Source organism: Mercenaria mercenaria, chromosome 11 (assembly GCF_021730395.1).
Source record: "Mercenaria mercenaria strain notata chromosome 11, MADL_Memer_1, whole genome shotgun sequence".
Lineage (NCBI taxonomy): Eukaryota > Metazoa > Mollusca > Bivalvia > Venerida > Veneridae > Mercenaria > Mercenaria mercenaria.
In genome coordinates, this window is record NC_069371.1 from 46546283 (window position 1) to 46570937 (window position 24655).

Below are 24655 nucleotides of genomic sequence, written 5' to 3' on the forward strand. Positions count from 1 at the left end.
TTTCTGCTTCTTCTCTGAAGAAATGTCTTTTCTGTAGTTAGTATGTGGGATAACACGGAAGTAATCAAAGGATCATTTTTATATTGCTCTTGTTTTTGTGCAAGCGGTACACTGTTGAAAATGGGGCTATGGACTCTACATAAAAATGTCAAGATTCATCTATCATTTTTCAGAAAATAATGTAGTGCAAATCAATATCTTGCTTTTAGATGCTGGCAAATGTGTTTCTTTTTCATGATTATAATGATTATATCTGCCAGTTTAAAGAATAACTTTGGTATTCCCTTTGTAGAAACAGAGCAGGTAAAAACCATCAATGCATAACGAAGTGATGGATTTAGTTATTTGTAAATATCTTGAATATTTTCGGACCAATTTCAAATCGGTAAAAAGTATGTCTTACCAGAATGTCATTTGAAGTTAGAAAACTTGAAATAAAAACTGTAACAAACTAAAATAGTAATTAAATAAATGGTCAAAAAGTAATGAATTTTCCGTGCAACAGCATAACGATTAAAAATGAGCCATTTTTCGACTCTCCAACCCTTGTAAATAAAAAAATACTGAACAAAAGTATGATAAACCATACATCACCAGAAAGCCCTTATAAATATCTTTTTAAAAAAGAATAAGATGATATTGTATTCCTTAAATATTGTCAGAAATCAACATATAACACAGGGGAATATGAAAGTGCCCATTTATCTTGGCTTTGCCGTTAAGGAAAGTTCTGAAAAACAGCAGAATAGTGCAACAGAATAATTGACTAAATGTGCTCGTCTTTTTCTTTCAGGAACTGATACAGAAATGGTTAATAAAGAAAGTGGCTGCATGTTTTAAGGCTGAACAAGCTATGGTGGTGAAGACAGAGCCTAAAGTTTATCCAGAAGTGATCAATATTGGTAGCAGTACACCTATCCCAAGTGAAGCTCCAACTCCAACTCCAGTTGTACATACGAGGAACATGAAGACATTCGGGGACAGTCCAGTGAAGATGGAGGAGGGGAACGATTGTGGGAACATGCCTAAATTCTCGAAATTCTTTTAAAAGTGGACTGATCCGTTTTGTTCAGCCACAGTGATATAGTGTAAAAGGATAAAAAGACAATCAAAGTGCTTTTGAACTTTGTATTTTTTATTTGTTGTTTCTTTTTTGTTTCTGACTAATGTTTTTTCTTGACTTACACCTTAAAAATGAGAAAAAGTTTTTACTAACATTTAACATTGTGGTTCTTGCCAACCCTGTTCTTTTCTCATTATTTATATGTGCTTGTCTATGTAAAAGGAGCTTAGGGAGTTGGAGTTGAAATTGTTATAAAAACAGATAAAAAAAAAAACAACAAAATGAGTGGCAAGGATATAAATGATCCATGTCATGGTCCAAATAACTAAAAAAATACATAAGAAATTCATACCTATAGGCTGTTTCTAACAACAACAAAAAAACATGGATAAAAAAGAAAGTTATTACCTGAAAAAAAATACCTCTGCTCATTTTTAAAAAGGAAAAAAAAAAGATATACACTGGTTTTATAGTTGTGATTTGCACAATTTATATTTAGCATAAATTCATGATTGACACATATAGGGCATAGCCCTGCCAATAATTAATACTGTATGATAATTAATTGAGAACAAATAGCTAGTATTATAATGAAATTTGTGTACTGAAAGTTGCAGTTTAAAGTTATATGGCTTGTACAGTCATCTGTTATGTTTGTATGTTTTGTTAAAATGAACTTCTAGCAACAGTATTATAAACATTTTATATACATGAACATAGTAACATCATAGTGTCATGTTATGTGAATATTCATTGATAATGTCTTGCATGTTTTCTGGTCATTATTTTATGTAATGGCCTGCTTTTTGTATATAATTATTATGCACTTTTAGCAATACAAAGTTAACACTGTTGTGCAGTTAAAAAAAGGAGAGAAAAAAATATATACAAGAAACACATAAGAAATAGCAGTAGGTTTTTAGGGATACTGATGCTCGTTTGATACCAGACAAACTGTTAAGTGAAACTTACGTGGGGTTTTGTCATTTTTAAGAAAAATGGAAACATAAAAAAAGAGCAGTAAAGTCGCTGGTGGAAAACAGCATACGTAATAATTGCAATTTTTATGTTAATCTTCATAACTTAGATAAATATTCATACTACATTTCTTGCAAAACCTAAGTGTATAGGTTACAACTACGCAGTATTAAGGTTTAAATATGTATAAGATATTGCGAGAAATTATATTTTGTGAAAGAAATCAAAGGAATTCAAGGTCTTACTGTAGTCTTTAGTGTTTATGGTAGAGAAACCTGAACTTAAAATATTTCCAGATTTTTATTATCTTCCCTGCCTGACATTATATATGTCCTTACCTATGTCTTTACTTTATCTTTCTATCTTTTAACCCTTAACTTTATAAGATGTTTCATTTTGTCATATGTAGAATGAGCCCGCCCACTTAGCTCAGTAAGTAAGAGCGTTGGTCTACGGATCGCGGGGTCGCGAGTTCGATCCTCGGGCGGGGCGTATGTTCTCCGTGACTATTTGATAAACGACATTGTGTCTGAAATCATTAGTCCTCCACCTCTGATAATGCATGTGGGGAAGTTGGCAGTTACTTGCGGAGAACAGGTTTGTACTGGTACAGAATCCAGGAACACTGGTTAGGTTAACTGCCCGCCGTTACATGACTGAAATACTGTTGAAAAACGGCGTTAAAACCAAAACAAAACAAAAAAAACATGTAGAATGTAAACATTTTTTTAAAAAAAATATATGTGTCATTTTAATGGTTCACACACTTTGTCAGTATAGATATGCAAGTTCTGCTCAGTTTAATTCAAATATGTTAAAAAGAACATACAAAAAAATCCAGTAGTCTTGGGCAGATGTTTTACCAAAACAGTAATGGTTTCAAGGAACATGCATGAGTGACAGTATGTGATAAGTTGGAACTCTGGACAAACAAATTTAAACTGTCTAAAACTAGAAGTATTTCAACTTTGAATATCTCCAGGATCTCTGTCTCTTATCAGGAAGACTAATGGTTTCAAGGAACATGCATGGTGGATAGTATGTGATAAGATTTTCCATTCTCATTGGAACTCTGGACAAACAAATTTAAACTGCCTAAAACTGGAAGTATTTTAACTTTGAATATCTATAGCATCTCAGTCTCCTCCAGTTTTGGGTGTTCTAAAATAAGAACTATTTGAAATCTTTGCTTATACCTGTAAGAATCAAATGACTGCATCCCTTGTTTTTCACCAGATTCATTCATTCAGTTTGAAATGCTTGTAAAGCTCGTCTTTTTATGCTGCAAAGCAGTTTATATCCAATAAAGAATGGATATTGAAATGTGGAGATCTTATTGGTGTGTATTATTCTTAAAAGTGTTATTTTTTGTTTGATAATGCCCAATGGTGTGTGGACCACATTTAATTTAGTGCTTAGTGGATAAAAATGTAAAAAAAATATATAAAAAAAATGAATGTAAGGGGCAGTGAAAATACTTTTGCATCTCAATAAAAAAGGGCCTTTCTTATACGAAAAAAAGTAAAAAAATGACGCAGCTTAAACCTTACAATGTTTACGGTCAAAACTGTGTTGAAGACCACCCTGTGAACAGATAAGACATATACTGCAAGACCCACAATTATTTTTTGCCATCTAATCATATTACCGATGAATGAAAAAAAAAAGATCTATAAAGGTCAGTCTTTGATTGTCTCAGTTGTGGTCTTTACACAAAGGGTTGACTGTATAACAGAGAAGTGTTGCCTCACATATAATGTCTTTATGTTCTTACAATTCCTTCGATGAAGTTTGCTTTATATTCAAAATTATGAAAAAGAAGAAAAGAAAAAAAATGAAAATAGGAAGACATGTATAAAAAAGTTAAGGAAATTATTTTTAAAAGAAAAAAATGGTAGAAAAAAAATCAAGTGTTGGTTTTGCTAGTTCTATAATGCTTTCCAAAACAAACGAACAAAAAATGACAAGACTATCTACAAAATGTCTTTAGTAGCTTTAATTAGATATTGTGCAGTATCTTTGTATCAGAAATACAAGTATTGCATTTTTATAAAAAAAATAGTAAAGAAGATGCAAAAATATTTTTCGTACCAGAGGGAATGACTGAATGGTTGTTGCTAAAATTTGACAGTTAAAAATAGTAAATGTACTTAGCATGCCCCTTAGAATCTATAGACCTTTACATAGTACTATGTACATTACATTTTAACCACGAGAGTTTTAAAATTTAAATGTTAAACAATACAATACAATTTCTGATACATTTTTTTCACTGGTATGAAATTTCAAATTAAAAACTGATTTGTCATGTCAAGGTTACATAAGAAAAGTGTTATTTAGTGCGGGATAGACATGTAACATTGGATGATATCTGGTTTCAGAATAATGTTATGTAAAACAGCAGTAAAAAGGGTAGATCATGATAGAGATAAGAAAAAACTGTCGTTTATGAACTGGCTTTGAATAAATGAGAGTATGACCAATGATACAGTCTTTGTTTCCTTTGAATCCTGTGTCAGGCATGTCACATTTTAATAGACTAAGTTATCTGTCTCGGTACAGTAACTCTTAACACAATCCGCCCGCTAAACCGCGTAGGGAGGGCGCAAAGTCTGTGAATCTTCGGGCCGTGAGATCTCTGGTGATTTGAAAGAAAATATTGTGTCTTTATCTGATGATCACATTTTGATAGTGTTGACACATTACCGAAACACTTTAACCCAGCCTGGTTGCTAAACGCAATATATGAATCATGGCGCTGTTAGATCTCTGGCGATTTGATACATAATGTACAAAACATTGGGCCTTAAAATTATTATTTCTTTGACATAGATACAAGAATAGAAGTTGGCAATTACTTGCGGAGAACAGTTTAGTAATGTACAGACTCCAGCAACACTGGTTAGATTAAACTGACCACCATATTGTTGGAAAACTGCACTAAACCCAAAATAGACTCTGAAACTACCTGCAAGCAAGATTTCTAGATACTAGTATGGATCATCATCAAGGTTTTGTGTTCTTTGTCTTTATGCGTTTTATATCTGTTGCAAATAACTATAATTTCATTTTAAGAAGGTAAAAAGGTTATTTCTAAGGACTGCGAATATGTAGACCAAAGTCTAGACACTTTGAAGACTACCCGCTCCTTGTGCGTTTGTAAGCCAATTTCCTACATAAAAAGTAATGCAGAATGTCTAAATATAGAATTTTACAGTGTCAAGAGTGCATGAAAAGTGACTTACTTGATTTCAGAATTCAGTAACTAGAGTACGAAAAACAAAAATTCCCTCCCCTGCATACCCGCCCTAAGACGTTCCGAATTTCTCATTTAATTGCCCGTGAGAAATTTTAGTAATTTTATTCTATCCATGTACAAAATTTAAGTAAACACCACAATCCTTGGGTTTATTTATAATCAGTATGGATTTAACGATAAAGGAATATCTATTAGGAAACGAATTCTACCAAAAATTTAACCTTCATGATGTGTTAAGGGGACGCATATTGCTACATTCACAGTTCATACAGAAATGCGGAAGGGGTGCATATTGAAGAAATCGATGGTGGGAAAATAAAAAACATATTCCTAAACTGATATAATACTGATGGACACCTGTAATATTCAGTATTTTGTGGATAAGGATGTGGTACTATGAATGTAATAGGAAAACAGAGGTGTTTGTGAAAGTACATTCAACACAAAATACTAAGCTTTTGTATAAGGAAAAAACAGGTTTTTTACAATAACAGTGTTCCAAATAATGTTGAAGGAATGAGATTTTCTTTCTAACACACCAGGTTTGCTTAAACATGTAAAAATTTAACGCCACGTCATTTCAGCTCGGGATGGACGCCATATTTCTCATTGATAAAAATGTAAACAAAAAAAATCAGAGTGGGATTAACATTGCAAGGGCATAACATGACATTCTACACAATGAATACCTTAGAACAGATATCTAAGATGCTACACAGGTCAGGCGGGTTAAATGCATAATGGCGATCACTTGGAATTCATCTTGAAACTGTGGTTAATTTTAGTTTATTTACATGGTTTTTAATTTTCCCACGACTTCTCGGCGATTCACTGCAAATGTATTACTGCGCCGGACGAAAGGTAACTCTAATAAACAACGGGAGACAACTTAGGTGTCAGCACGTGTACGATTTTTAAAAAAACATGTCGATGGTTATAATTTCTTATCAAATAATGAATCCTATTCAGATATTCGTCTTTAATATTAGGAAATTATTAATTTCTGTGGACATTTGTCAAAAAATATTACTTACATTGGACTACTTTGCGCATCAAACTGGTTTCCGCTTCAGTTGTGAGGCACTTCCGTTATACTTTTTGACAACAATAACAAAACGCAAAACGAATCAATAAAGTCACTTATAAACCGACTGCTACTTAAATCAGTGTAAGTAAAGTTGTTGTTACAACATTATACATGTTCGTTACGTTATGAGATAAAGTTTATCTTGAATTGCATAATCCATTAATTACGTTTAGATGATATTGCATTTACAACTTATTTGACCCCATTTTTTTACGTGAATGACAGCATTCTCGTGCAACCCGTGCAAACAGAGTTATGAAAAGTATGGTGGAGAATTCAAGGACAAAATATAAATGACATTAAAGTGAGGATAAATGTATATTCGTCCAGTTTTGATCATTGACATGCCTGCTGTGTATTAGTAACTTTTGTGAACAAGATTAGAATGTTACTTTTGCACATAAACACATTGATTGGACCTCTGAACCAAATTTCATGCCTCATTTTAGGGATTTTTAAGACAATACATTTTCAAAAGTTTGTTGAATGTGTTTTGATATTTAAGTGCATTGTAGTCCATGAATACCAAGTTAAAAATTACTAATGGCAACATTTCTAGGCCCTTATTGTAAGCCACTAGACTTCTGTAACGATAAATGTTTAATATATCAAGGGGAATATACTCTTTTAGATTTGGAATGTGGCATTCCTTGACCACCGTATCTTTTCTTATGCACTACTTTGTAAACAAACTAAATAATGTGTTTTAGCTTACATATGCGAAATGAAAAGCAAGACAGTGACCATATTTCACATTATTTCTTTAAATTAGAATCTGTAGGACATTGATAAATGTTTGGACAAGGTGAAGCACTATTATTTTTGCACCAAAAAGTCTTAATTGTTGACTTTGAATGTACACAATAAGTCTTACGTAATTCAACAATAACTTTCTTGTTTCAGTTTTCTCATTTTTATTTTAGTAAAATCCTTTGTGTACTTATAACAGTTGAAACAGTATCCATTTCATGTACCAAAACCTTGTACTTTTTTGCAGGTAAATTTTATCATACCCCACCCACTTTTTCTAATTTCAAAGTATGCGTCCCCTTAAAGCCCATGTATGTTTAATAGTGTATTTGTAAAGAGAATAACATATATAGCAAGGTATGATATATTTTTCTTTCAACGTTTTGGGGTAGTTTTCAATGGAGTTAAATATATTTGATATGTAGTACAGCATATCGTATTAAAAGCAGTTTAATACACAAAATAAACTTAACTAACTGATCATTTACACTTGTTTATGTCCTCCGAGTTCTACCAATACACGTTAGATTTTCACTGGAAGTATTTTTAAAAATCGACTTTCCTATCCTCTTGCCAAACTAAGATAGCATTGTTTTAGCATAAGTATAAATTAAATAAAAACATTTTGCCTGGGGAATTCAATAACATGAATATAAGCAAAACTGTATTAAAGTTGTAAAAGATTTTCCTTGACAATTGCATATTTTGCCAAAAATTATTGGGAAATGCAAGTTTATAAATTCATTATTACCTCCCTTTGTCTATATAGGTTGCACAGCCAAGATAGATTCGTTCCGGAGCTAACAGGTAGTCAAAATATCCCAATATTTATCAAATGCAAATGTAAAACTAGAAATTACATCTAACTGAAAAAGTAGTCCACGTTATAAATACTTTTATATTAAACGGAGATAATTACACAATTTTATTAAAAGTAAAACAACGGACATTTCCAAGAGGGATCTAACACTGTGTAAAGGGTCTTTTTGTTCTTTAAATTAATATCTAAGTGAATTGAGTACTGTAGAATGTCGTTAAAGGTTGCTCAAATGTGATTGAGATTTACCCGCGATTTAACACGTGTTAATGCTATGCAAGAAAGGGAATCATCCCGGAATGTATATATTCTAACCCAAGCGGCCCGTCAAGTTTCAATTTGATTGCCCAAGTAACACCAGAGTTATGGCCCTTAGTAGTCTGTAGTGTTAACTATATAGGTAAATAAAAATATGGCGATTTCTGCTTCATAACTTGTGACATAATTTGACCTAGAAGTCTGAAAGTTAAAATAAATTTAGAACACCATAATGTGGTAGTGCACACACAATTTCGTCAGGATCTCTTTAGTAACTAAAGAGTTATTGCCTTTTAATTGTTCAAAAATCAACATATTTGTACATAACAAACTAACCAATTGGTAGAATTTCATTAAACATCTTTCATTTTCCCCATGAACATTTGTTATCAACATGTCTAGTTGTGTACCCACACCCGGTCACCCCCACGCCCCCACCCTCAACCCATAAAAATCATGTTTTCTTTTCGTTTTTTCATCAATATTTATTATCAACATGTGAAATTTTGAAACCGTGAAAATGAAAAGTCTTAAAATGCTAAAAATGCAATAAAATGAAAAGCCTAAGGAGATAAGGTGGATATTTAAAGTTTTTTTTTACAGATGAAAGCTGGTCTTACTGACAGTGTTATTTTTCTGTATATCATATTTGCAGTTTGCAGTTCTCATGATCATCCATTTTCATCATGGAATCAATATTATTGTAACCAATAGCGCAAAAGTGAACAAACCTCAGATAGTGAGTACGGACATAACAACTGGTGTCGATAATATGATATTAATCATTTCAGTTATCATATGTTTTTAATTGAACTTGTAAAGGTTTTCACAACTTGATTACACATGTGTATATTGGGCATCCCTTGGTTAAAGTTCTCTATATAAGAAATTTCGTACAGATATGTCTAACAAGAACCAAAATGCCCAGGTGACAAACTTAAGTAGAAACATTTGAACAATGCTAGTGAAGCAATGTGAAAGATGCATGTGAACCCTGAAACGCTTAGGAAGTTTAGTTGAGTAAACTTGCAATATTTTACAAGTTCGTGTTTGTGTCTCAAAAGAACTATCCAGCTTTCAACAGTGTTTAATGTTGGGAGGAAGACACCGGGTGCCTCCTTCGGACATAACTTAGCCACGAATTGTTCACAAAGTCAGCTTGAGGGCTTACTCTTATAAAAAAAAATTAGACACCTCGTGCGGGGTTTTATGCATACAAAGATACGAGCGGATACAAGCTACAGACCATATCCCTTAGGTATACAAGTTCCGAATTTTACATTTGAAAATATGAACAGTTACTTGTAATTTACTACATATAGTTTATGTGAACAAACAACAGTACTATGCAATAGGTTTAAAATAATAAGACAAAATGCATGTACAGTCAAACCTGTCTATAAAGACCACCCATGGGAGAGCCAAAATGTAGTCTTTATTGGGAGGTGGTCTTTATTCACTGGTTAAAATACACTGTAAATGTTAAAATGGGAAACAAAACATGTGGTCTTTAGAGCCAAGTGGTCTCTGTTCAGAGGTGGTCTTTAACACAGGTTTGACTGTATAGCTAAGACAGTGTAAATATTTATTACTAGTACAAGAATTCTAGCCAATGATTAACATTTAATAAACACGTATACTAATTGGATATTTTAGATTTGGAGAACCACTTAAGAGGAATCATTTTGCCACAAAACTGTCAAAAAAAGATTCTGTTGTGCATATCATGTGAGGAAGCCATCCAGCTCTGCGACCATTTTAGAGGCCACAGTTGTGACTCAGCCTTTATGAAACTTGGTAAGAATGTTTGCCTAAATGATCACTAGGTCAGGTTTGAATCTGGGTCGTATGTGGTCAAAACATAGATCACATGGTCAGACCAAAGGAAAAGCTTGTGAACACTCGAGAGGCAATAGTTTTGACTCAATCTTTATGAACTGAATCAGAATATTTGTCTTGATGATTTCTAGGTCCATTTGAAACTGAGTCATGTAGTGTTAAAAACTAGGTTACTAGGCCTGATCAAAGGAAAACCTTGTTAACACTCTAAATACCACAATTTAAGTTTTAAACTCATGCAAATAAGTCAGAATGTTTGTCTTGATGATCTATAGTTCAAGTTTGAATCTGTGTCATGTGGGATAAAAAACTAGGTCACCTTGTTAAATCAAAGCAAAAGCTTGTGAACACTCTTAGGCTACAGTTGTGACCCAATCGTTATAATGTTGAAAATTCATAAACCAACACAGTTTTGTCAAAACAAGTTTCGCTTTAATAAGCTTCTTCAGTTGACAATAACATACCCAATCTTTATGAAACTTGGTCAGACTGTTTGCCTTGATGATCTCCAGGTCAAATTAGAAACTGAGTTATATGGGGTCAATAACTAGGTCAGTAGGCCAGATCAACTCTGGTGAGCGATATAGGGCCATCATTGCCCTCTTGTTTAGGTGAAAAAGATATATAAATTGTTATGATTATCAGATTAATTTGTATATTCAATGTTTTTGGTATATATATAGTATAAAAAATTATATTAAGGTTATAACACACTGAATTGTTGTTGTTCTTTATTCTATATAATTTAAAAATGGATCTTTTTTAATGGCCGCAGGACCGATTTTAAATGTCTGTTAATTTACATTTCTTGAAGAATATTGTCAGTGCGAAATCAAAATCAAAAGAAAAGTAGGGGTAAAGTTTGATGTAAGAGAAATAATTTCAGTCAAACTCAAAAACTGCAAAATCAGCTAGAAAATTAGACGCCAAGTTATAGTGGTGGTGTATGATCTAAGTTTACATATATTGCACTTTTCATAATTACACTTTTTACTTAATAGTACTATGTTTTCTTGCACCTCATCATATTGTCGCCTTTCCATAAGGACCTTTTCTAGTCCTGTTGCGCATGCTATCAAAATTACGTTCGTCCTTTTTCAGCGCTTCCATAATTCTTTCTATTATGGCATTGTCATTTGGTGCATGTAGCCATTGTCTAGGACTATTATCAGCATCATTCTGTATGGTGGTGGCTAATTTTTGAAAAATGTTTAATACCGTGGTAATAACAGAGGCGGTCGTCTTATGCCCAGATGTAACACGCCAGTTTCTGGCAATTGTCTGGTTGTTACTAAAAAAAGATACTTAGTATAATGTGACCTTGAGTATTTGTTTGTAACGGTTGTGAAGCTATGGAACTCAACCATTTTTTTTTTAAAGTATTGTAGCTGTCGCAACGGTGCTGTCGGTTGTTGATTTGGCCAATAAGTTTGCTACCACTTATGTCATACGCAACCAAATTAAAAACATTCGATCTCGGTTACAAACAATCCCGCGGGCTTCTGCAGACGTTAATACACAAAAACGTGTATTATCCCTACAGTCACACTGTTATAATATTCATGTCAGTTGTCAGGCATAGAAATAAAATTTATAAAATACCGTCATCTATTGTAAATAGTTAAATTAGCAAGCAACAACACACAATTCAGTTCAACCAATTTAAATGAAATTTGGGAGTGATCATGTTAAAAAGACTCTTTGTATTTACAAAGAGGAAACTATATCTTATCTTAAAAAACGTGAGACGATTTCAAATTTCAAATTAGATTTACCTCGTAATTTTCTCGTCGTTTTAAATACAATGTACATTGTAAGTGACAGGAAACAGAAGTACATTTGTATTTATAATTTTTAATTCCGGGAAAAATACGATCGCAAATTCGATAAATAATGAATAGTAATCTGTACACCGTAATAGGTAGCTTTTATGAAATTATTGTTTTTCTCGGGACTGATGAATTAAAATAATAAAGTTCATACAATGATCGTATCATTCCCATGGGCCACATACCTTGCATACCAGAATCAGTGTCTTTAAGGTGTCTCACCCAAAATTCAATAAACTACTTCCATCTTGTCTGCTGCTTATCGTCGATTACATTGTATGTAAAAGTAGCTGATTAGAGGGCAATTAGCACAGCAGGGGACACAACTAGACCATGAAGATGTGTGCAGTGGAGTTGAAAGAAATTAATCTTCCTTCGGTAAATGTGGAATAATAATAATTTTAATAATAATACTAGTACTAGTAATATATAGTAATATTATTATCCGATCTTCCCCAAGGCATTGTTCTTGGGCCTCTACTCTTTCTGGCCTATATAAATGACTTACCTTCCAAGGTCAAATCCAGCATCCGTCTATTTGCCGATGATTCTATGCTGTACAAGAACATCCGGTCTCAGGATGACTGACACCAGCTTCAAGCAGATCTTGATAGTCTCAGTACTTGGGAGAAGGACTGGTAGATGGACTTCAGTCCAGAGAAGTGTGAAGTCATCCATATTAGAAAGAAGAGAAACCCTATCATCACAACCTATAGTTTACATGGTTCAAACCTGAAAACTACACCTAGTGCAAAGTATCTTGGCGTCACTCTATCAGACGACCTCTCCTGGAAAAAACATGTCGACAATATCTCCAAGAAAGCAAATTCAACCATATCTTTTCTCCGTAGAAACATCCGTTCTAGTCCGGTCAGTGCTAAAGCCGATGCATACAAGACTTATGTCCGTCCTTCTGTGGAATATGCTTTACCAGTTTGGTGTCCCTTCTTCGAAAATCACATCCATCAACTTGAAATGGTTCAGCGAGGAACGGCTAGATTTGTGTTCACCAACTATGCTGGGACTAGCAGTGTCACCAGCATGTTACAAGACCTGACATGGGACACACTACAACACCGGTGAAACTCTGCAAGAATAACCATGTTCATCAAAATCTTAAAACAACTTAGTCGACATCACTCCAGACCCACCACTAGTTCCTGCCAGATCCACCAGAGGCCACAACCAACGCCTTTGCCAAATCCGAGCTCTCATATCGACCTACCAGCGTAGCTTCTATCTCGCTACTGTCATTCTTTGGAACTCATTGCCGCAAGTCGCTGTTGACCAGACAACCCTAGAAGGCTTCAAGTCGGTCTTGGCCAGCCAGTACAACAACTAAACTCCATCTACCGTTTTACCATTTTTTAACTCGATGTACATAAAGAACTCTTCCTACATGGGCCAAGCTAGAAACTTGACTGTACTGATACTATAAGGATTCACCATCATATCAAACTACAGCGTTGTGTATGCATTGAATGTTGGCCAAGTAATGCGCGTGTGGACAGGCCGTACAGCTTACAAGGTCGGCATCTTAATGTAGGCCTACTATACATGCTGCATCTTCTCCAATATAAATACTTACAGACACTAGCTTTATGCTAGTCCAGCTGTATATAGAGACAGTATTATTATAATCATTATTACAAATAAAAATAATAAATGATATAGTAATGCATGTAATATCAAAAATAATGACGATAATAAAACTCACGTATAGTGAAAAATCAATGAGTTCTTTGTGGTGGCAAATATAATAAAATAATGAAAAAGGTCATACCGATGAAGGTGGTCCGTCCATTTTATTTATACAGGAAACTTTAAAAAAGAATAGGACAATAACTTTCCCATTTACATAAATCACCATTATTGGAATACAATATTACTTGATAAAATCAAATTATTGTGTTCCATCTATATAAATAGTGTATTTTCGATTTCAATAATCAGAATTTTGCCTAAAGTGTATTTTATGCTTTACTTTAAAACACTGAAATGCACATTCTGTTTTCAATCTTAGACAAATGTTATTTACAATATTCTGCAGGAATTAGAGCAAAACTTTTAGATGAGTGAATGTCACATTTTCTAAAATATCAAATTTCAATTTGTGCATATCTCCAGACAGAACTTGAAAAAAACTTGCTTTTTTCCGTAAAAACATACTGAAATTTGTAACAGTTTCTTGCTATTTTTTAATCATGTTTGATCAACAATTTTTATTCTTTTCTATAAGAAATGCCAAAATTAGGTAAAACTTAAAGTTATCACATATTTATAAAATAAAATACACTGTTTTAATTTGTCACTAATTGATACACTTGTAAGGTAGACATCCATCAGAGGTTCGTCAAATTCCCGACAGTTCATCCGGGTAACCATGATAGACCTCTGGTATGCGAGAATGAAGGTAGACTGACTTTCCAATCAATAATGACCCTTGTTTATTGGAACAATAATGTGATAGTTATTAGCCCCCAACTATGCTAACGAAGACAGAAATCCCTTGGCCCGCTGCCAAGATCTAAGCCTAAACATAACCCTAACCCTAAATAACGGTGACTATCGGAAATCGCTGTTCAAATTTCATATTTAATAGATATGCCTCGAACCCGAGTGAGAGCTATAATTATAAATAAAATATTTACCTAAAAAACGTAATAACGGCAACTGGTTCTTTTAATGCAGTACATAATTGTACATGTATATTGATTACTGGACCCCTAACCACTTCCTACATAAAACATATCTAGTCGGTTCAAAAGCTCATATAAGCTTATGTTTGTACTTGTTTGCTATCTTACTCACAAATACTCACAAATCCTCTTCTGAGAGAAGGTTTGATGTAGCCTCTTGGTTCAGCTCTGCGTTTTCTTCAATAGTTGTGTAATTGCTTGGTGCTATTACGGTGCTTATTTTTGAGCGATAATTATATTTATTGTCTTGTGATTTCAAGAACTTATCTAGATTTCTTTCATACGATAGAACTGTCTTGCAATCAATGACTATCTGTGATAATTAACGAGTTCCATAATTCCACACAACTCTGTATTTGAATGAATGTTTGCGAAGTTCCAATCTTGATGTTTTCTTTAATATCTTAGTATTGTGCCACCTTGTTCTGTCTGATTCTCGCAGGTGGAATATCTTGCTTACCTCAGGGTCATATTTTCCAGCTAGAATTTTAAACACTTCAATCACATCTGTGTCGTCTATAAATCAGATAATGTAGCTTTAGTTTTTCTAGTTTTTCCGGGTAACTTAGATTGTTCATTCCTGGAAGTAATTTTGATGCTCTCCTTTGCAAGTTTTCAGTCATGTCTGTATACTCGAGTATCCCCTTCCTAAATTCAAATTTGTTTAGTTCTGCCCATTGTTTTCTCGTTTGGGGCAATCCCTTTACTTTATCTGGCGACCAAACGCCGCTCTTCATGGAATTACACGCCTCAACACGTGAATCTTTGAAGGTTCCATGTTCACTGCCGTTTGAATACATCTGCGGATGTCTCTAAATTGCTTTTTGTACATTTAGCATGTGTAAATGTTGAGTTCTGCTCAACCCGGGGCTAGAGGGCATGGACGGTAGCATGCATTTCCAGTACCGTCCATGAACAGGCTCAGTCAAACCGAGCCTGCAACATTTTCGTTTTTTGTAGTGTTGAGCGACCTGTGAAGTTTCCACTTTTCTTTATTTTTATGGGCTCCAAACTGGATTGGCATATTCAATAAGAGGTCTGACTAAACTTATGTATAGAAGTCTGACTGTTTTAATATCCAGATATTGAAAAGATCTTCTGATTGCTCCGAGTACTGAATTTGCCTTGTTATCCCCCGCCGATGAAATCGGGAGGGGGTATTGAAATGGCGTTGTCCGTCCGTCAGTCCGTCCGTCCGTGTGTCCGTCCGTCCGTCCGTTCGCAGCCATTTCTCAGTAACTAGCTGGTAGAATTTCATGAAACTTGAAATAAACATGCATCAACATATTGCGATGATGCCCGTCAAGTTGTTTTTTTTTTTTTTTTTTTTGATTGGTCAATTCCCCTTAGAGTTATTGCCCTTGATTTAATGAAAAATGTCCGTCCGCAGCCATTTCTCAGTAACTATTAGGTAGAATTTCATAAAACTTGAAATAAACATGAACCAACATACTTCGATGATGCCTGCCTTTTTTTTTCACTTTGTCAATTTACCTTAGAGTTATTGCCCTTTAATTGTTTAAAAATATACAGATTCGTACATAACAAACCAACCAATAGGTAGAATTTCATTAAACTTCTTTTATTCTTTCCCATGAAAATTTATTATAAGCATGTGAAGTTTTGTACCCACACCTGGTCACCACCTTGCCTTTGGCACCCCTCCCCCCTCCACACCCCACCATCCCCCGCAAAAAAAAAATCATTCCTTTTTATTATTATTTCTTTTCAAACCTTCCATGAATATTTATCAGCATGCAAAGTTGTACCGTTCCCCCACCTCACTCTCCACTCAGTCTTGCCCACCATCCCGATCATGCATCCCCATCCCCCCCCCCCAATTTTTTTTTATCATTTTTAATTTTCCATCAATATTTATAATCAACATGTGAAATTTTGTACCCTCACCTGGTCACCCCCCCCCCCCCCCCCCCCCCCCCCTTAAAAAAAAAAGACTTTCATTTTCTGTTAAAATGATTTTGACTAATGAAATTATTTGCTTCTTAGTAACATCCTTAACTTTTTGCCGGATATATTTTTTTGCCATTCCTCACCACAAGCCCTTTCGACGGGGGATACCAATTCATCGAATTTGCTTATTTAGTTTTGATTCCTATGGCTTAAATTGTCGTCAATGATCTCTCCGATGTCTTTTTCCTTTGATGATTTTTCCATTGGTGGTAAGTCTTTCTTTATAGTTTAAATTTAAATTCAGGAACTTCAGGATCTCCTATTTGCATAGTTTTGCATTTTGCCAACGTTTTTTGCATCTTACCGACTTTAAATAAATTTTATCTTATCTTAACATGAAAATGCCACTTTGACTGGGAAAAACTGAGGATTTTCCGACATTATCCGAGAGCCCGGATTTACTGCTTGATTACCTATTTAGTACTATAATGTTATTAATCAAGCAATTTCATATTGGCCTTGTTATTTTTCCAAGCGTTGTCGTATTGGCCCGAGGCCGTAGGCCTTGGGCCAATACGACTGCCCGAGGACAAATAACAAATAACTAGGTCAATATGAAATCGCTTGATTAATGATAATATTATTATTCAACTTTCGACTGTTGGCGGTAACACCATAAGAACTCTGTGAGTTACCTTATGGCAGCTATGCACATTCAGGTGAAAAATCTTGACTTGTTTAGACTTATTTTAGAAATCATAATCATTTTAGCCAGTAAAACAGAATGAGTTGTATGTAGGTACTTGATAATAATTTTTAGAGATATTTTTGATGCAGCATAATCAAGAGTAAAGTTCTAGAACTTACCTTTTTTTGGAATTCCTATTTATTTTCTGTAGTAACATATCATTTGAACTGTGATAAAAACTGCTTTAAAAGTCATTTCCTGTTAGGATGCAGGCAACGAGACACAAAGTATCGTTGTAATCTGTAAAGACGTAAATCGACATTGTACGTCCGCTCAGTCATACTTGGTTAATACATGAACATGTTAGATGATTTTTTTTTGGTCAAAATTGTAAAAAAAGTTATAGTCTATAACTCTTATGTAAAACAAAATGCATTAAAGTCAACGGTGGAAATCTCAGAACAGAACAATGGCGTCATTTAAAAATCTAATGGAAGTGATTTTTCCGTATTGGCCCTCTCTTTTGAACCAATTAAAATGCTTGAATTCCGTCTTAGCCCTGTTTTTCGTAGTTAAACGAACTATTTTCTCATGGGGTGTAGTACACAATACTACGCGTATTAATTTGTCTTGTCTGTGTGCAATTTCACCGGGGAGTCCAGGTAAGCTGGAGGATGAAAAATCAAGAAAATCCAGAAGAAGTGTTAGATAACGCTTAGTTATGGTGATACACAGAAACGGGTTAAGATATTTGATATCGTAAGACGTTTAGAGAAACGTTTAGACCGTTTAGAGCTTAAAGAAACACATGAACAGTTTGAAAGTAGTTCGCATGCTCAGTTCCGTCCGCCATCTTTGCATTTGCCAGACCAGGCAAGGGAAATAAATTCGCCAAACCAGGCCACTGGTTTGATCTCTGGTGAGACTGGTGAGATCTTCGGTCCCGACCCTATTACGGCCGCAGCCGAAAGTCCTGTATTGGATGGCGTACAGGAGAAATTCAACGTGATAAAAGCATCAGTTGATAAGGTTATTTTGCCATCTCATTTGAAATTGCATGACTCTAGGTCTGGAATTAAACGGGATGACCAGCCAGTATTGAATGTGATTACTAAATGCGGTCGATATGTCGAAACAGTTATCAAGTTGATAAGTAGATCAAAGGATAATGAACCGCTGGATATTGAGCCAATCGTAACAACGTTAACAGCAAATATAAGGTATTTACAAGAAGAATACGCTGCCTTATTGGTAAAAGGCAAATCTACAGCTCAATTATTTAGGTCATTACAAAAGGGAAATTCTGGTTTTGATAGACAGTGTATAAACAACGTGCGTGTGGCAGCCGAACTGTCCAGTATTAGTAACAGATATCAGCCACGATTTCCAGCTCGTGGTCGTTCGCAATACCAACCATCTTACAATAGGGGGTTCTACCCAAGACGTGGTTATTATCGTCCAGATTATCGAGACAGACGTGAAGATCTGTTTTCATCAGTTCAGGCTAACAGATTCCGTACGCCAAGTTTAAGGGGACAAAATAGTGATTCAGAGCAGTAGTTATGAGAAATACTTTACATAGCAATATTCAAACATGGTTTGACATTGGTACATCTCCTCAAATTATAAATTGGTTAAAGAATGGTGTCACTTTTCCGTTTATTGCAGATATAGATACATTTGAATTTTCAAACAGGCAATTTTCGCAAAAGGAGAAAGACTTCTTGCATTCAGAATTACATAGTTTATTATTGCTTTGGCATATTGAAAAATGTGATTATAAACCAAAGTGCGTTTCGCCAATTAATTGTATACCTAAAAAGAGTGGTAATTTTCGGTTAATTACAGACTTGAGATACTTAAACTCTAAATGTTCATCGCCTACGTTCAAAAACGAAGATATAAACTCTGTTATCAGTTTGATAAAGCCAAAAGATTATATTATTACAGCTTATTTGAAAAATGGGTTTTTCCATATTCCAGTAAATTCAGATCACCAAGACTTGTTAGGATTTAAGTTTCTGGATTCTTACTATAGGTGGAAAGTTTTACCGTTCGGCCATTGTTGTAGTCCGTATTTTTTTCCGCAAAATATTACGACCAGTAATATCTTTCTTAAGAGCGCAAGGTATAAAAATAGTCGTTTATGTTGATGATTTCATTCTCCTAGCACAGGAGTCGCATATTTATCAGCACAGAGATATTTTCTTATAAACTTTACAAGATTAAGGATGTGTGTTAATTTTGAAAAATCAGATTTAGAGCCGTCCTTGTGTAAAAAATACATTGGCTATATTATAGAAAATACAGGTGAACATACAGTTATTAGAATAACCAAAGACAGAATCCGAAAACTAAGAAAAGATATCAAACGTCTTTTGTTTAAGAAACAAGTTTCTGCGCGTAGTTTAGCGAGAATTGCCGGACAGTGTATATCAATGTATAAGTGCATTTTGCCAGCAAAGTTATTATTGAGAAATTTATGCAGACTTTTAGGAACCAGAACAAGTTGGATTTAACTTGGTGGTATGATTCAGTTGCGAGTTGGAACGCATACATTGTAGTTGATAATCAAATTGACATTCAGTTAGTCACTGACGCTTCTCACATTGGCTGGGGCGGATGGATTCCTGGAAAACAGGCGCAAGGATTTTGGATCGACAGCATAGCACGCAAAAGTTCCAGTTACCGAGAGTTACTTGTGGTTTTCATGGCAATTCTGTCATTCAAAAAGGACCTTTACGGCCGCAATGTACAAATTTTATCGGACAATATAACGACAGTTACTATGATCAACGGCATGGGAGGTTCGATTCAACATTTAGACACAGTAGCCAGGTCAATTCACCTAGAGGCAATAGACATGAACATGCACATTTCCGCCAAATATATCTCGGGCAGCAAGAATTGGCAAGCAGACTATCAGTCCAGAGTCCGATCTACGTACGAATGGATGCTTCATCCAAGGTTGTTTCAGTTCTTAGATCAGATATGGGGTCCCCACGATATCGACAGATTCGCATCCATAACGTCAACTCAGCTGCCAATATACAATTCAATGTTTTACGATCCTCACACTTCCGGAATCAATGCATTAGCTCAAACAGATTGGGGTCAACTGAACAATTACGTGAACCCGCCGTTCGCTCTTATAACAAAGATATTAAAAGTAATCAAACAACAGCGCGCGGTATCAACCGTCATCACACCAAAATGGGAAGCTCAGTCTTGGTTTCAGGAGTTGCTCTCAATGACGGTGGAGCATCCGGTCAAGTTACCGTTGTCAAACAGGACAGTTATTGCAATAGGTCCGGTGCAAGAACCATTGAAAAACAGACTTTGGGAAATTTATGCCTGGAGAGTCTCTGGGCAACTAGAATAAGATGTAAAGGATGGCCAGTTAGGGCAGCAAAACAATATGTACATTCTATAGCTGAATCCACTTTAGTTAGTTACAACTCGTGTATTAAAAAGTACATTGAATTTTGTGATTCAAAAGGAGTATCATTTGCGGATAATAGCAATTCTAGTGTCTTAGCTGAATTTTTATGTAAAGTATCTGATAATTCACACAGGCCGGAGTCGATTCTTAAAACCGGTATTGCTGCAATAAATATGTTATTCCAGGGACTAGGAAAAATTTCACCAGCACTAGATGCAGATATACAGCGATTAGTCACTGCACTTATAAAAAACTTCCACACAGCAGCCTATGCATAGGCAAAAGCCGATGCCTATAGAAGCATTTAATCAACTTTTTCAAGCAATGGGTTCAAATAACAGTCTTACTATAAAACAATTACGGTTGAAAGCAATAACTTTATTAGCTTTAGTTACAATGTGTAGGCCTTCAGATCTGGCTCCAAAAGGGAAACGTTTTAATACAAGTAGTATGTTATTGTCACCAATAGTCATGTCAACAGACGATGTCAAATTTGAAACAGATGGATCAATGACTATATATTTTGGGGCATTAAGAATGATACCAATCGACAAGGATTTGAAGTTAATATTCCGCCAACAGCTAGAGGATATCAGGTGTGACCCAGTAGACTGTCTCAAAACTTAAATATGCAAAACAGAACACTTACGATCGCAGGCAGATAAGCCACTGTTCTTGTCAATGAGAGTTCCTTACAATTCAATAGGTGCGGATACAATAGCTAACATTTTAGAGGAAAGTATTCAACTTGCAGGATTAAGTGATCAAGGCTTTTCAGCAAAATCATTTCGGCCTACAGGAGCCACTTTAGCAGTAATGACTGGTACATTGTCTGAAACTGTTATAAAAGTAGGTAGATGGAAAACAAAAGAAGTTTTCATGAATCACTACGTATACGGTCGTGTTTCAGAAAATTTCACTTCTAAACTTATGAATGCAGAAACAGTAAAGTTGTAAGAGCATAAACTCTTTGAACATAATATAATATGCATGATCATAGTTGACTGTTGTTGAGTTACGTTATTTAATTAACATAAACTTGTTTTGTCATAAGGATCTATACAGAAGGCAAGATCGACTTATTTATATATATCGGATTTCTCTGTTGAGTGAAGACATCACTTATTTATATATATGTTGGATTTCATCGTTAGAGTGAAGGCATCACTTCTGCAATGTACATACCTCTAAATGAAGCATCAGTTAAATATTAGAAAATTACATGTGAGTATTAACGTAGATTTAACTAAATCGTAGTTAAACGAACTATTTTCTCAAGGGGCTAGTACACAATACTACGCGTATTAATTTGTCTTGTCCGTGTGTAATAGAACATCTACATCTACATCTTTCACCCAACCGTCGATTTCCGACTATCACTGGGCGGCGCTGTCAGAGAAACAGTTGTTAAAGAAATGATATGTTACAATGTTAAAATAATAAAAGCTAAAAAAGACAGTATGCTACAATTAAAATGGGGCAGAGGCAATAGAATTACATACTGACCACCGCCAGCCTCTCTCTAAAGATACCGAGACTGGGGCTAGATTTAACATAAGTTGGTAGGGAGTTCCAGAGACGGATGGTCCTTGGGAAGTAGGAGTTAGAAAAGTACTGAGTGTGAGACATGGGGATTAAGTAATTTAGGTTTCTAGTTGGAATAAGATGAGATTGGTCGACTGCAACTGTCTGGGTCCTTATTTTATAAAACATTACTAATGAGTTGTGTAACCTTCTATATTGGAGTGTATTCCATTCTAAAGGTTTTCAGCATTTGTGTAACACTACTGGTGTAACTGTAGTCGTACATGACGTACCTAGCAGCTGACCTTTGGACGTTTTCGACTTTGCTAGTGAGGGTTTTTTGCCAAGGATGCCAGACGCTTGAACAGTACTCAAGTTGAGGGCGGACATAGGTGTTATAGGCAGCAATTTTGACCTTTTTATTGTCAGTTTTCACATTCCGTTGTATGAAGCGAAGAGTGGAAGTTGCTTTGGAAGTGATATTGTCAATATGTTTGGACCAGTTTAGATCTTTGGAAATGGTTATGCCTAGGTATTTAGCTGCCTCACAAGTTTTTAACTCTATGTTGTGAAGTTTGTAGGGGTAGACCACGGGATTTTTCTTTCTAAAGATTCTAAGGACTTCACACTTGTCCGGGTTGAACTCCATGGACCATGTCTTCTCCCAGGTTTCTAAGTTAATGAGGTCTTGTTGCAGAGATACACTATCTGAAATGGAGTTGATGGTAAGGTATATTATGGTGTCATCTGCAAACATTCTTGCGTTACATTTGACTGAGTCTGGTAAGTCATTGATATATACCAGGAAGAGACATGGCCCAAGAACAGACCCCTGGGGAACTCCAGACAGTACAGGAAGTTCACTGGAAAAATGACCATCAACAGCGACTTTCTGGGATCGGTTGGACAGGAAAGATTTGACCCAATTGTTAATTATTGGGTTGACACCAAGGCTTTGTAGTTTATAAATTAGTCTTATGTGATCGACCTTGTCAAACGCCTTGGAGAAGTCCATGACAATGACATCTGTTTGTTGACCCTGTTCAGTGTTATTGTAAAGTTCCTGAGTGAAATTAATGAGCTGAGTCTCACAACTGTGACCTGATCTAAAGCCATGCTGAAACTGGCTAAGTAGCTTATGCTTGTCAAAATAGGTCATAAGATTGGAAACAACAATGTGTTCAAGGAGTTTAGAAGCAATGCAAGTTAGGGAAATTGGGCGATAGTTACTAGGTTTAGACTTGAGACCTTTTTTAAATACGGGGGCTACAGTGGCTTTTTTCCAATCACTGGGTACTAGGCCAGATTCGAGAGATAACCTGTATATATGGGCAAGTACAGGAGCAATCTCATGGTGGAGTTCTTTTAGGATGCGTGGGGATAGTTCATCAGGTCTTGAGGCTTTATGTGGGGATAGGCCATGGAGCAGTTTTTCCACACCTTCAGTGGTGACCTGGATCTTATTCATCTTGGAGACTGGGGATGAGAGAATGTTGGAACATATATGCTTCAGACTAAGGGGCTGGGGAGGGGAAAAGACAGATTCAAATTGTTTGTTTAAGATAGTAGCCTTTTGGATGGGGTCCGTGTAGGTAAGGCCATCTGATTTGAGGGGGGCGATGCCGACATTTTCTTTTTTGTTGTGCTTGATGAAACTGTAGAACTTTTTGTTTTTACCAGGTTGTGAGTCATGGTCAAATATGATACTTTCCATATATGACCAGTATTGGGCTCTTATCTGCTTCTGGATAGAAGACTTAAGGGATCTGAATCTTTGTTGGCGGGCTGGGGAGGGAGATTTGTGCAGTTTCTGGTACAGTTTATCACGCTTGTGTATAAGCCTGATAATTCTTGAGGTTAACCATGGCAAGTCGGCACGGGGTTTAGACATTTTAGATGGAATGTGTTTTGACTGGGATTCATTAAGGCAGTCCTTGAGTGAATTCCACGCTACTTCAGGGTCTGAATAGAAGAGATTAATGAAAGGAGGACTGATGGAATAACAGCCAAATACTAAATCCTGGACTCCCCCTGCCACATCTGACCAGAACAAGCATCAGTTAAATAGAAAATTACATGTGAGTATTAACGTAGATTTAACTAAATCTCGTATTGGCCCTGCTTTTCTCATATTGGCTCAGTCATGTTTTGTCTTAGCTCTGTGGCTAGACTTTAGAATCTGTCCGTAGCTATTCTCGTTATTTGGGCATTCTTTTATTTATCGATATGGTAGCATGGATATATTTTCCTCGCCAGGTTTAGAAAATGCGGGGGGTGTGGGGGGCAGCAGCCCCCCAATTATGAAATATACAAACTAAAAAAGCCTTACCTTTATTTAAACCATACAGGTACTGGATATTGCAAATTATGCAGATTTTACCTACGGACAGATTCTAAAAGTGCTCCCTATAAAGACTCTGTTACTAGATTGTTTGCTACATTATGCACTTGGTGATAAATCAGTATACTGGGCCTCCGTTGTTAATAAACCCGTCTAATGTTTGTGAAACC

At 35.4% G+C, this 24655-nt stretch overlaps 1 protein-coding gene and 1 long non-coding RNA gene across 3 annotated transcripts in view; both read left to right on the top strand.

Annotated features, from left to right (window-relative positions):
- Window positions 1-4527, top strand: part of LOC123531709 (uncharacterized) — a 37571-nt gene extending 33044 nt beyond the window's left edge. For both annotated transcript variants that reach the window (XM_045312904.2, XM_053517344.1), the window contains exon 14: window positions 794-4527. In XM_045312904.2, coding sequence (XP_045168839.2) covers window positions 794-1048 — 255 coding nt within the window. In that variant the 3' untranslated portion in view covers window positions 1049-4527. The remainder of the gene's footprint in view (window positions 1-793) is intronic.
- A 1277-nt stretch (window positions 4528-5804) lies between these two features.
- On the top strand, window positions 5805-10764 carry LOC128546560 (uncharacterized). Its single transcript, XR_008366026.1, has 2 exons — window positions 5805-7494; window positions 9869-10764. It is a non-coding gene; the product is annotated as an uncharacterized LOC128546560 (long non-coding RNA).
- The last annotated feature ends 13891 nt before the right edge of the window (window positions 10765-24655 follow it).